At 47.0% G+C, this 12,453-nt stretch overlaps 4 protein-coding genes across 4 annotated transcripts in view; 1 reads left to right on the forward strand and 3 right to left on the reverse strand.

Annotated features, from left to right (window-relative positions):
* SARC_09738 (hypothetical protein) overlaps window positions 1-4,279 on the forward strand; it is a 5,777-nt gene extending 1,498 nt beyond the window's left edge. Inside the window, exons 2-4 of the mRNA XM_014296236.1 lie at window positions 239-335; window positions 906-1,025; window positions 1,746-4,279. Coding sequence (XP_014151711.1) covers window positions 239-335; window positions 906-1,025; window positions 1,746-3,938 — 2,410 coding nt within the window. The 3' untranslated portion in view covers window positions 3,939-4,279. The remainder of the gene's footprint in view (window positions 1-238; window positions 336-905; window positions 1,026-1,745) is intronic.
* Window positions 4,280-6,139: 1,860 nt separating this feature from the next.
* SARC_09739 (hypothetical protein) lies at window positions 6,140-6,910 on the reverse strand (the record flags this gene model as incomplete). The annotated part of the gene is made up of 1 exon (XM_014296237.1): window positions 6,140-6,910. One exon carries the CDS (start codon window positions 6,908-6,910, stop codon window positions 6,140-6,142), a length of 771 nt encoding a protein of 256 aa, XP_014151712.1.
* A 434-nt stretch (window positions 6,911-7,344) lies between these two features.
* SARC_09740 (hypothetical protein) lies at window positions 7,345-8,359 on the reverse strand (the record flags this gene model as incomplete). Its single annotated transcript, XM_014296238.1, has 3 exons — window positions 7,345-7,506; window positions 7,630-7,980; window positions 8,195-8,359. 3 exons carry the CDS (start codon window positions 8,357-8,359, stop codon window positions 7,345-7,347), a joined length of 678 nt encoding a protein of 225 aa, XP_014151713.1.
* Window positions 8,360-11,111: 2,752 nt separating this feature from the next.
* On the reverse strand, window positions 11,112-12,310 carry SARC_09741 (hypothetical protein). Its single transcript, XM_014296239.1, has 2 exons — window positions 12,101-12,310; window positions 11,112-11,475 (listed from the first exon to the last, which is right to left on the reverse strand). The coding sequence occupies exons 1-2, from the start codon at window positions 12,287-12,289 to the stop codon at window positions 11,365-11,367; spliced, it is 300 nt and encodes a 99-aa protein (XP_014151714.1). The 5' UTR covers window positions 12,290-12,310; the 3' UTR covers window positions 11,112-11,364.
* Window positions 12,311-12,453: the final 143 nt, after the last annotated feature.

The raw sequence follows: 12,453 nt of genomic DNA on the forward strand, positions 1-12,453 counted from the left end.
TGTATGTATGTATACATTATCTATATATATATATATTATATATATATATATGTGTGTGTATATATTATTATATTATTATTATATATATGTGTGTGTGTGTGTGTGTTTGTGTTTGTGTCTACGCGTTGATGTATACTATGCCGTGTTCTCATGCATAATTCTTTGACGGCTGTCATTTTAACATTGCTGTGTCGCTGTTTCTTATCCTTTACTACGCTCTCACTGTTGTCTACAACAGATTCTTCGTGATCAGCACCCTCAAGCTCATCCACACAATAGTACTGGCGGACGTAATCTTGGTGTGCTTCGATAGCGCGGATGCCGATTCCTTAAATGTACGTCGAACAAAAGCGTATGATAATTGGCTCGTGTGTACTAACCCCCTAGTATCTTATGTTATTCGCCCTACTGTGTGGTTTTCTGATATGTATGGCATGCCTATGGGCTTTCTCTCGGCTTTTTCTTTCTCTTCTTGTGTAGTTGGTCAGGGCTTTCAACCGTGCGGTCAGTTCTAGTGCTGCGTCTTGCGGGTTGTCACACAAAGAGTTGCATAGTCTTTTTGTATATGGGGCGTGTTACCAGTAGATGTGCGGCATGCACACATTCTAAGCGGATTCGTGTTTGGAGAGGGTTGTTAGTGGGGAAGTATGCGTTTGTATACTGGTGCGCGTGTCCGGTCGGTGTGATGTGCTGCATGATATTGTGTCACGGGTTGTATATGGTGGTGGTGGTGTTGTTGTAAGGTCCGCGTGTATCTCTGTTATCTGTGTGGCCTGCTTTGATTTCCGCAGGGCTTTCGTCCTTTTTGTGTGACGGTGTTTCACATGGGTGTCGGCAATTCAATAGTGCCGCAATATGCATAACCCAGTTCTCAAACCCTGGTATATTACGCATCACTTATGCAGGATGCGAAAGAATGGGCGGCTAAAAGTAGTAAACAAACAGAAAAGGCTACGCTCATACTGGTAGGCCTCTCCCGTGGGGAATCGGAGGTAAAGCGACAGGTGGTGGCTGAGGCAAATGGGGTATGTGTAGGTTGAAATGGTCAATATATACTTCATATCCTTGCAAGTTTATGAAGAGTGGTTTCTAATCACAGGCATGTAGTTCGTACACATACACAAACACGCACATGCCCACGCAAACCAACATACACATGCACATGCACATACACACAAACACGCACATATACACAAACACACACACCCACTACATATCACACACATATACACAAACACACACTATATATATATATATATCCATATACATACAAAAGTTATATGTGCATATATACATTCTTACACACAGACACGCATATATATATATATATGTATATATATATATATATATTACGTCTGCCTCGGCATCATTGAATGCATAGTATGTGGACTTGTCATCCCACTTCTCACCGGTTCATATCACACGGGGCTAGTTTATAAGCAGATTAATATTTTGATATTGTCTGCCAACAGTGCAACGTTCTCTCACGCCTGATGTAGTGCATGTCATCATAGCCACACAAGTTTGCAATATACTCAGTTTTCTCATAATGGCAATGAAAGCTTGTTGATTGCTTATGATATCTCGAAATCAATTATACGGGGGCGATCCATATACAGTACAACATCTAACCCCGTCTAGATGTGCAAAAAGTGTATATGATCACACGTGTGCTTATACTCGGTCTTTTCATCTTTGTCATTGTAAGTCACCTCAACCAACCTGTTGTCCCCCTACACACACAGTTGTACAAACTATTCGGGGCCAAGTACTACATGCAGTGCAACATCCTCTCCCGCCTGGAAGTAGTGGATGTGTTCATGACAACCTCCGTGGAAGCCTTGGCCGTTATAGCGAAGAACCGGGTGACCCATCCCGTACCCGAGCCCCATGTTAAACATAGCGCCAACTTCAACATAATAGGCAAACTACACCATGTACACCACAATAAAAGCAACGCCAAGAAGCTCTCATTCGCCAGCTCGACCAAACCTGGCGCGACCCGCAACAGTCTCAAGCACACGGACAATTATGTGATAGATGCGCAGGCGATGATCGGGATAGGAGGTGTAGGCAGCATAAGCCCAGGCAACTCTCCCAAGACACGTATGTCGAGCAAGAGCAAAGACAAAGATAAGGAGAAGGAGAAAGAGAAGGCGAAGAAGAAGGCTCAGAAAGAGGCTCAGAAGGACAAGTTGGGCAAGAAGAAGGATCACAAACGCACTGTGAGTGTGGAGTGTTCAATGAAACCCTCATATATAACACAGTCTGATATGACTAGCAGCCCCAGTGCCATCTTTACGCGGGATAGCTCGGCGGGTGTGGGTGGGTATCTGCCGGGTAACTTGGTGGCCAGGACGAGAGGATCGGTGCCATCGGCTGCGGTAGTAGTTGGGGATATGCATGCGAATGGGAATGGTCTACAACACAGCCCAAAATCGGGACTCTCTAGGCCCCAAAACCAAGCCAATGGCGACAGTGGGGGTGGTACTGGAAGGCAATTGGACAGGCGGGCCATTTCGGATACAACGGTCTTTTTCCCACAGCATTCGGAGGAGAGCCACCACTCCGCGACGTCTGCGGAGAGAGCGCTCGGCCCTCAGCCACACCCCACCGGCACAGGTGCAGGTGCACACACCGCACACCCAATCAAACCACATCACACCAGCTGCGACCCTCAAATAGGCTTCAGACGGTCTCAGTCACACGCCCACACGCCCACGCAGTCTCGCACATCCAGTCTAGTGCCGGCGGGGGATGGCCTGAACAGCTTTGATCCGACCATGCACCTGGGAACCACGGCACCGGCTATGGGGGGAGTGTCACGGTCTATGAGTGCTGCGGGTTTGGCCCAACTGGCTACGTTTGTCGGCCCTGGGGTGGGACAAATGGGACTGGCAGGACAAGCCGTGTATGCGGGTGGAGGTAGCAATGCAGCGAGTTGTGGGAGTATAGCAGGCCAAAATCAGCAAAGCGCTTATAGTGAGCTGCAGACTGCGGGGTTTTCTGGGTTGACGCCCATGAGCATGATCATGGATGAGGATGGGGAGGGTCTGGTGATGATCACGCCGGCGAGTGTGGATGGGTATGCTTGTGTAAGAGCTCCGACACGGGATAGTACAACCAGCAACTCGTCATCTCAAGGTGGTGTAGTGTTTGAGGGGATCGATGACCACACCGTAACTAGTCCTGATGAGACCAGGAGGAGAATCATGACCACAGGCGATAACACCGGCAGTGACACCAGCGTGAAAACAAACTCCAGCACCGTGGGTCCCACGGTCGCTCGGTGCCGGAATAGCCAGGGAGGTGCAAGTATCGCTAGCTCTGGCATTGGCCCGGTTAAGCATCAGGGGGGTATGCGTCCGTGCCTGTCCCATCTGACTATAAAGGACCACGAGGCGGCGAAACTGGCGCCGAACTCGGGCATGCACCGTTCGTCGTTTACGGATACGAGACTCCCCACTGCCAGAGGTGCGCCGAGAGGGAGTAATAGGCGGTCAATGGGAGATGTGAGCATTACTAGCAACGGTACGGCGATCAGCCAAGCCACGGGTATGAGCGGTTTAAGCCAACGGCGGCACAGCCCGTACTACAATGTGGAGGGAGTGGAGATCGGTGTTAATAACACGACCGATGGAACGATCTCAGGAGAAGAAGGGGAGGACGGGAAACGGGATAAGGATGGCAAGGGCGGGAGGTTCAACAAGCTCTTCCGCCGAGGTTCGGACTACGAGGATCTCGTGAAGGTCAGAGTGAAAAGTCCCGTGGCATCGCCTGTTATTGTGATGAAACGGCACGCCACACTGACACGGCTGAGTGAGATTAAGGGGCTGAGCACGAAGTATGATGTTGTGGGTAATCCCAGGAGAACTAAGAGCCTGCACACGCACTCGCAAACGGCTACGGGGAGGGCGAGTTCACGGAAAAGCAACTGATACGAGGAGTCGTCTGTTCACTGGGATGGGATAAAAAAATCACGTTTGAATAAAATGTAGTATCATAAGTGGATATGATAAGATATCTCAAGTTTTGCTTTTGTGGGGAGGAAGTAGATAAATATGATTTTGCGAGAGTTGCAATGCGGCCCGACTACTAAGTATGATGATACGGAAAGTCCCAGGGGCACTAGGAAATTGTACTCATACTCAAATGGCAGTGAGGGCAGGGCGAGTACCCGACATAAGTAGTGGCCAATTTAAAGTTACAGGTTCCAGGATGAGATGAAGTGGCATGCATGTTCCATAGAATGTTTGATACGAAAATAAAGATATAATACAGTATCTCCTGCATGGCTTGGGTTTATATCGGTACGATGATGTGGGTAAATCTGGGATAACTATGATTCCGTACTCGCATTCTCTGACACTTACATAGTACATACATGTCATGATGTCGAGTACTCGACCTACCAGTTGATGTGTAGCGATACAGGTTTGTGGATTGAGATGAAATCCCTTGTGGCAGGCTGTGATCTGTAGTGAAAACGAAGTTTTATAAAAATGATTAAACTGATGTGAGAACTGTTATAATTAAATGTTGGGCGCCTATTCCCGAGTTTGCAAGTGAATTTCACTTCCATTCACCGTACAGCTTGAGAAAGACTACGCTTAAAAACATCGCTGTGAGGAGTATGTGTATACTTCCGTAACATGATAACATCAGTGGTGTAGTGTAGAACACTCGATTCTTGAAAGTTTTGCACATGTTTCCGTAGCGTACACAGAGACGTGCGAATGACATCTGGTCCCGCGGTTTACGAAAAGTGATGGTTTACGAGAAAAAGAATGGATTATGTCAATATCACGCCTAAGGTGCTTCCTGATTTGAGTGTGCGCAAATTGTTTGCGGACGTTCTCAGAATGTAGTAGATGTGGAAACACTTTAACCTACGTTAGTTTAATTCTTAAGCAAGATTCATATTATAGTCTAATGTGAACTCCAGTTTTTTGACAAGGTTTAGTTCTTGTGCTTCCAAGAGTCAGCACATACTCCAACTAATAATGTGCACGTATAGTGTTGTTAAGTATATACCAGACAAGCTACTTTCGTCATTTTGCTATTATATCCTGAATCCCTGTCTGAAAATGAATTTAGATTTTGGACACTATTATATTCAATACTGGACATAGCTAGACTCCTGTCTATAGTCCCTGTAGCTTTAACATTGGCCACTGACAGTGCTACGCACTCGCAGTCACTGCTGGTCACAACAATGGTTGACCCTCTGGATTTGGATCTGCGCTAAATTTACAATTTTCGCTAATTTCGTTTCCGCTCGAGAACCAGATCGGATCCAGATTTGAGATTACAGAGAGCCAAGAAATTGTATAAACATTGAACAATGGCTGTGGTTGTCAATTGACTGTTTGCAAAATTTCAAATGTTGTAGTATACTCAAGGGTACACGTCGTTTACTATTGGGGAACTAAGCTAGATGGTTTAGCTTCGCTAGGACCAGTGTACAAAAGGATTGACACCTAGGTCAGTCCGCTAGTGTCTTACCAGGGTCAGACTCCTGGGGCCCTGTTGTCACTGATGACTGATTGACATGTGGGTGTTCTACTCCTAGTTGTCCTAAGTCCCATGGATGGGACTGTCGTGGAACTGTCCATGATGATGTCATAGGACTGGTTGCCCTGCACCGGGTACTGTCCGATACTACATCCCTCCCCAGACGGGCTCGTAGGGGACGCGTCTCAAAAGAAAGGAGCGGGAGTATGCGCGTATGTCTCAAAATCCGGCGTCAGAAGTTAGACGTCAGCATCCGTATTATTATTAGAATCGGTAAAATAAAGCGAAAAAAGTGATGAAACAAGAAGTAAATAATGTGACAGTCAGAAACAAAACATAATAGTGTGTGTGTGTGTGTGTGTAGATCGTAGGGTGGTATAATGATGTTCATCGGGTGCAATCAAGCGATCGGGGTAGTCAGGTGGGTTGCCTGCGGCTTAGCATGCCAGGACACCATCTTCTAGTGGCGTGCTGGTCGACTGTGGGCGAAGTCGTATGCTCTGCGGAGCGTAGACAGGGTAGCTGTCGGGTTGGTGATCAGATCGACATGAGCCTGGAAATGATCCTCATCATCGGAAGAGTAGTCGTCGCTGCGCTTACGGCCCGTGGCCCGTAAAAGTGTGTCTCATTTGTTAAAGGCTGTTGAACAGCCATAAAGGAAGCGTACGGCTGGCACGCTAGGACGGAACAAGGCGACAAGTTCCGCCAGGTGGGCTTCTTCGGGGTCATCGGCGAGTGGGGAGTTAAAGAAGAGCCAGCTCCCGAAGGCGGAGGCAGCAAAAGCGCCCATCGGTCGGAATTCCGTGCGGCCAATGGGGGGCAGGTGTGCCTTGATAATATTAATATGGACTCGAAACTCCTTGTTGCGTGCCTTGTCGAGGATATAATGTATAACTGGGGCTGTATGCGCAAGAGCTGTCGAAAGGCCCAGCCAGTCCTTAGCCAGTTTGTGGTTGGGCTGCTGCATCGGCGTGCATAGGACCTCTCGGCCAATTGCTCCTGGGAGGAACGTGCTTTGCCGACAGCAAATGTGGCGTCGTCGACCCTGTTCAGTGGTTCCGATCGGAGGGAGACAGTATGTGGGGGGACAGCCAAGTGCAGCATCAAGGATCTCCTCCACTATCTTGTCGGTCGGGTGAGGGTATGCACGCCCCGTCTTCAGCGTGTATGGGCAAGTGTTATGTATCGTGGATGAAAATGTGGCGTTGTAGGTAGCTAGGAAGTTGGAAAGTTCCTGCACCGGGTCCGAGGGAACGCTGGAGAACGTTACGAGCGGTTCGAACCAAGCGTTCAATCCGGCCGTTACCGCCGTGTTCAACAGTGGAGACCGGGGGAATGTTGCTATTGGTGCTGGCGGCAAAGGCAGCGAATTTGTCGCTGATGAGTGTACTCCCATTGTCTATAACGTAGGTCTCAACATGACCCCTTGGAACGAGGTGGGTGTTAGGAACCAAATGGGTACAGATGCGAGCATGTCAGTAGATTTGAAGGGCTCACGGAAGACCCGAAGCGTACAGCCGTTCTGCGCGAAAAGGATATAGCAATAGTTTTCGGCATCAGGAGGAATAGACATGTAGTCCAGGTTAATTTCATCACACATGGCCGCCGGTCGAGTGGGCTGTTGTAAAAGTTTTCGTGTGTAACTGGTCACTGGGCCAACTCGGATATGGTCGTTGCACGTCTCGATAATGGAGCGAAAGATCGAGGCGGGGATAAACCAGCCGCACTTCTAGCGACCAAGAGCATGTCGGCGGTCAGCCAGTAGGTGGCTGTAGCCGTCATGCCACACCCAGATGATGGCGAGAACCCACTCGGGGCCTACAGGTTGGTTCATGCACGTGAGGTGTAAGGCCGCAAGCTGTTGGAGAGCCGCGTGGTCTGTGACAGGCTCGCGGCGCCGCACGAGGAGTTTCTGGTGGTACGACGCTGCTGCAAGGTCCGCAGTTGATTGGACGATAGCGTTCCGAGAGTCTTCAGTGTCTCAATAGGAAGCTGATACGGAAAACGGTGAAGCCATCGGTTAATAATAGGGACATAGTTATTTCGTCATGTGGTAATGGTCGACACAAGTGGGTGTTACCTTCGAATCCTTCGAACTATGCAGACAGAGCTGACCCGTTGGCTGTACTTGTCTCCTTCGTCAGCCTTCCCATTTTTGTAGTTCTGCTCCATCTTCGCAGTCTTCACTGCTTGGAGAACAGAGTCTCGGGTGCAATATATCTGTTTAACTGGCTGGGCTTCATCCTTGAGGCGGAGCTGGACTAAGATGTCATTAAAATAACGTGATCGGTGCGGGTTGTATCGCGCCTCATTCAAGAGGTCCTTAAGCGCCGGTAGCTTGCTAGGGCTCTTATTGAAGATCTTCGCTAACCGGTCGAGGTGTCGAAAGTCGTACTCGTCCGGTAGCTTCTCTTCCTGTGGCCCATAGACGGGTGTTAGGTCAATCTTCGCTAGTTGTTCTGGAGCCTGGGGTATGAGGAAACCGACAGGGTACTTAACCCGTGGAAGGTCCAGCTGGCACTGTAGCGGGGAAGTCGACTGGTACCAGGAAATATCGATGAGGTTATCCTGGAGGTGGTCGAGCCTGAAGAACACCTCGCAGTCACGAGGCAGCCAGTCGGAGACAACGAAGTCTCGGACTTGGTTTCATAGTGAGTAGGGTACCGTTCGGGGCTCGTACATTAAGTAGAAGGGTGGCAGTAACCTGGTGGTTTAAAGTAGCTTGGCCATCGACCCCAAAATCCTGAAAATAAACTGAGGATATGAGCTGTACTTGGCAGCTTAGTCGTTTTATGAAGGTTTTGAGTGGTATAGCGGGCTTGAATCCGACGTCCACGTATATCATGACACCCTCCAGCTCGCATTCTGCTTGTACCACCGGTCCTGTTTACTCGTCCGGGCGTATTGTGTCTATGTGTGTCTCGCTGTTGGCTTGGAGTTCGTTGCTGTGTGTGGGATCAACATCCCCTGTGCTATGTGTGGGAGCAGCGTCCCGTGGTATGGTAGTGTCCACTAGGGACGCCTGGTGGGGTTCAGTATCCGTGGGCGCTGTCCCTGTTCCAAGTCAATGTTCACGTGGGATGTCAATCTCAGTGACAAGTAGAATGGGGTCCTCAAGGGCGTCTGCTGCTGGTGTTGCAGTAGCCAAAGTAACTTTGCTCGGGCATCTTCGTGAGTAATGACCGGTCTGCTTGTATGTATGGCATGTGAGATCGGACATAACTTGTCGGCATGTCGAAGGCGGCACTTAGGGCACGTAGGGATGTCCGTGCGTGTCGAATCCTGAGATTGTTGGCGACCAGCTCTGTATCAGTGGTCGCGTCCCTGAAATTTGTGTGTCGCTGCCCGCAGAGTAGGACCGCGAGTTTCGACCCGAGTGATACTGGCGATCGTGACTATGCGATGAAGATCGATACCGATCAAAGGAGCGGCCTCTGAATGAGCTGGAGTCACGGTGTGGTTGTTGGCCTAGTCTCGCTCTTGTGACATCACCGGAATCACATTCAGACTATGTGTTCAGAACTGAAATGATATTTTGATCGTAATTGATATTGTGTTCTAGGGTTGTTGGGTTTGTCCCAGGTTGGCTAGTAGAGTATAGCTGTAGTAAACTCAAGGGTACTCGTCGTTTACTATTGGAGAACTAAGCTTGATGGTTAGCCTCGCTAGAACCAGTATACAAAAGTATTGACACCTAGAGCCTAGAGGTCAGTCCGCTAGCGTTTTACCAGGAGTCACAAACTCCCGGGGCCCTGTTGTCACTGAATGACATGTGGGCGTTCTACTCCTAGTTGTTCTAAGTCCTATGGATGAAGACTGTCCATGATGATGCCATATAACTGATTGTCCTGCACCGGGTACTGTCCGCTGTTATTTACAAGGTGGAATCAAATTGATTTTGATTTTTTTCATAGGGTGAATTGGACGACTACATATGTAAAATATTGCAAAGACGTTTATGGACAGAGTGATTATATTTGAGCAGCAATTCATGGTAGTCTACGATACTATATAAATTAGGTTAGCTAAGATAGTTGGTTGAGTTATAGGCGTGGAGTGACAACCTGTTTCATGCGGAGTGTTATGAGCGTTGTACCTAACCAGTAGCCAGTATCATATTACCTGTTTAGTATTTACCACACTACATAGTGGCTCATAGTTGACTAGTGGTTTGGAAAGATCTCCAAATAGATGCGGGTTAGCCAATAAAACATTGACGTATTTCCTTTGGAACTATCTTTCTATTTACTCTATGTATTTATATACAATCGGCCAGTGATACACTAGTTAACATACAACTACTAAAATTTAACTAGATAAATAGATCCTAAGATCGACTTGGATGGATATTTATTGAACAACGAGGACAAAAGCAATTGATATCAAAATTAAATTACAGGGTGGGATTTTTTCTTCTTCCAAGTCGTTGGCTCTTGGTCCTTTTAAGCGATGTATTTAAAATAAGTGTTGAGTGGCATGGAAACTGAATCAGTGAGCCATGAGCAGCGATGACTGTGACTGTCAACATCATGAGCCTTTTGAAATTAGTGTATTTGTTTATAACTGAAAGGGATAAATAGTAAAGACGGACTCTTTGACGTGCGCACTGTTTACAAACTATCGTGACAAACTACATTATATAGTCCAGCAACACTCTCGATCTTATCTACCACTCTCGCCCTTCTTTGTTGCCGCTCATGCCAGAGCGCCTATGCTTCGAGATGCGGGCCTTATAAGTTCAGCTTCTAACCTGCCACCGAACGTGAGACAAAACAACACTTTCGATATGTATGTCGATATAGACGTGCGAGCTATCATAAACTCTAGACTTAATGTCTTACGCTTTGAAATCCGCAAAGCTTCGTTTCAACTCAGTAGCAGATACCCGGAAAAAACGTCTATTGGCGGCATATATACTAGATAGTGTCCAACGGAATCACGAAGCTAATACCAATTCATACTCTTGGTTCAATGGCATAGTGAGCGTACGACGTTTAGCGGCATTCAATGTGTGAGCGTATTCACAGTGTGCATTTTGGAAACATATACGAAAAACAACACACCAAACTTTGATAAGTATAACATGTTTGCCGTCGACGGAAGTAGTAACGTTGCAGCCGCTACAATAGCGCGTCTAGAGTTTTTATTCGATGATACAGGAGACAATATTTCCGCTGGGACTATTCCTCTGAACGCGCGGACTGCTCCTGGATGGTTTATGGGCAGAACACTTTACTCGATCGATGTATGGATGTACTTTTCGAGATTAATTATGGGTCATCCGTATTATCACCATTTATTTGATGCACAGATAGAAACAACGAGTAAATAGACATGCCTGATTATGTCCAGAGCTCTAGATATGAATTTTGTAGTGCTAACTATATTATGTTGATTCGTCCGTGAATATTCTTCATTGATAAAGAAGGTGAACTCATATATTCATACGTTCGCATATGGATCAGGTTAAAGTATTTCTAATCTGTATGTAAAAGTCATAAAGGTAAGCTGGCTGTCTTGCGACACCTGCCACACTCAACGCAGCATCGACTGCAATAGCTGCCCACAATCACACACACCCCATTCTTGAGGCGTAATCCCGCAATAAAATATTTATTCTAAAAAGAGTATAAGTCCGATTCAGATATAGTCACTCACTGCCTCTGTGGCTCCAGGTTCCAGTGACACTGGTATGGCGTATATTTCTGTTTCTGGTTGCGGTGATATTCAGTACATACACGACACGTTAACTGTACTCAGCATGTGTGTACTTAAATTGTAATTGTTCACACACGTCCGTGCGCGGGGAAGTACGCATGTACAACTTTAGATGCTCACTGAGATGCTCACTTAGGTTTCTCCCCTTGCCGAAGATTCTGCCATCGATTCTGAACCAAATATGTGCTCCCGGTGCAGGATCATTTTCTCCATTATCGAGGTGGAGGGGGTGATGTTTTCAATCTGTTGTACAAATACAGTGGAGGACAATCAGAAAGAAAGACAGAAAAAAGGAAAGATAAAAGTGAGCAAAGCAAGCAGATGCGAATAGGAGCGAAATATGTAGCATATTGTTAATAGGCTGAGTTTGTCATGATTGCAATGGCTGTTCACGCTGTCACACTACCATTACCATGAAAGCAATAACAAGTAATCATCTCGATTGAGTGTATATGCTCAACCATATGTGCAAATAAACTATTCAGGTATGTTACTAAGAACCTCGTTTTTGCCGCTCGAGGACAATTAGACAAACATATAATACACTCGATATACACTTATGCATATCTCCGTTCTTGAAGATTTGAGCGACTTGCTCAAATTTCAATCATGTATTATACGCCACAATATGTAGATACGTATATTGTACTATTTCCAATGATACTTCCAGCAAACCCGATAAGGAAGTGTCGATATATATATATATATATAGTGAACCACATACATAGCAACACAATGATATACAGTGTGCATGTGTGTATTATTTTATACTCTCAGAGTGAGAGGGATGGCTCAGAGACAAGGACATACTGGCACAGACGAGCACCCAGTACCAAACATTCAGACAATCGAAACAGCAGCACCGTACCGCTTCAAGGGGCGTTTCCTTGGCCGGTCGGATGAGCGTGGGACCAAAGACAATGGCCAGGTTGTGAGATGTCATCTTGTTCACGTCCGCGCGTGCCATAACATTACCCAGATGCATGACAATGGCCTTCAGTGTGTGGTAGTTGGCGGCCGGCAGTCTCGTCACGGTTTGAGCGAGTTCTCTTATCATGCTTGTCTCGTCGTCAATTGCTGTGTATGTGATGTCGCGTATGAGTACGTGATGCGTGAGCTGCGTGCACGGGTGCACAGAATCCTTGGTACATACAAGTAGGTATACCAACTATGACAAATGTGATCAAATACAGGTATGTATGGTAAATACATATATCGAAG

This window comes from Sphaeroforma arctica, assembly GCF_001186125.1.
Source record: "Sphaeroforma arctica JP610 unplaced genomic scaffold supercont1.1029, whole genome shotgun sequence".
Lineage (NCBI taxonomy): Eukaryota > Ichthyosporea > Ichthyophonida > Sphaeroforma > Sphaeroforma arctica.

What these genes read in the sequence shown, in the direction of transcription:
- SARC_09741 (XM_014296239.1), bottom strand. Translation starts at nt 12,289, where the DNA reads ATGATAAGAGAACTCGCTCAAACCGTGACGAGACTGCCGGCCGCCAAC. An exon ending in AGGAAACGCCCCTTGAAGCG is followed by an intron (nt 11,476 to 12,100) that starts GTACGGTGCTGC and finishes TTTGTACAACAG; the next exon opens with ATTGAAAACATCACCCCCTC.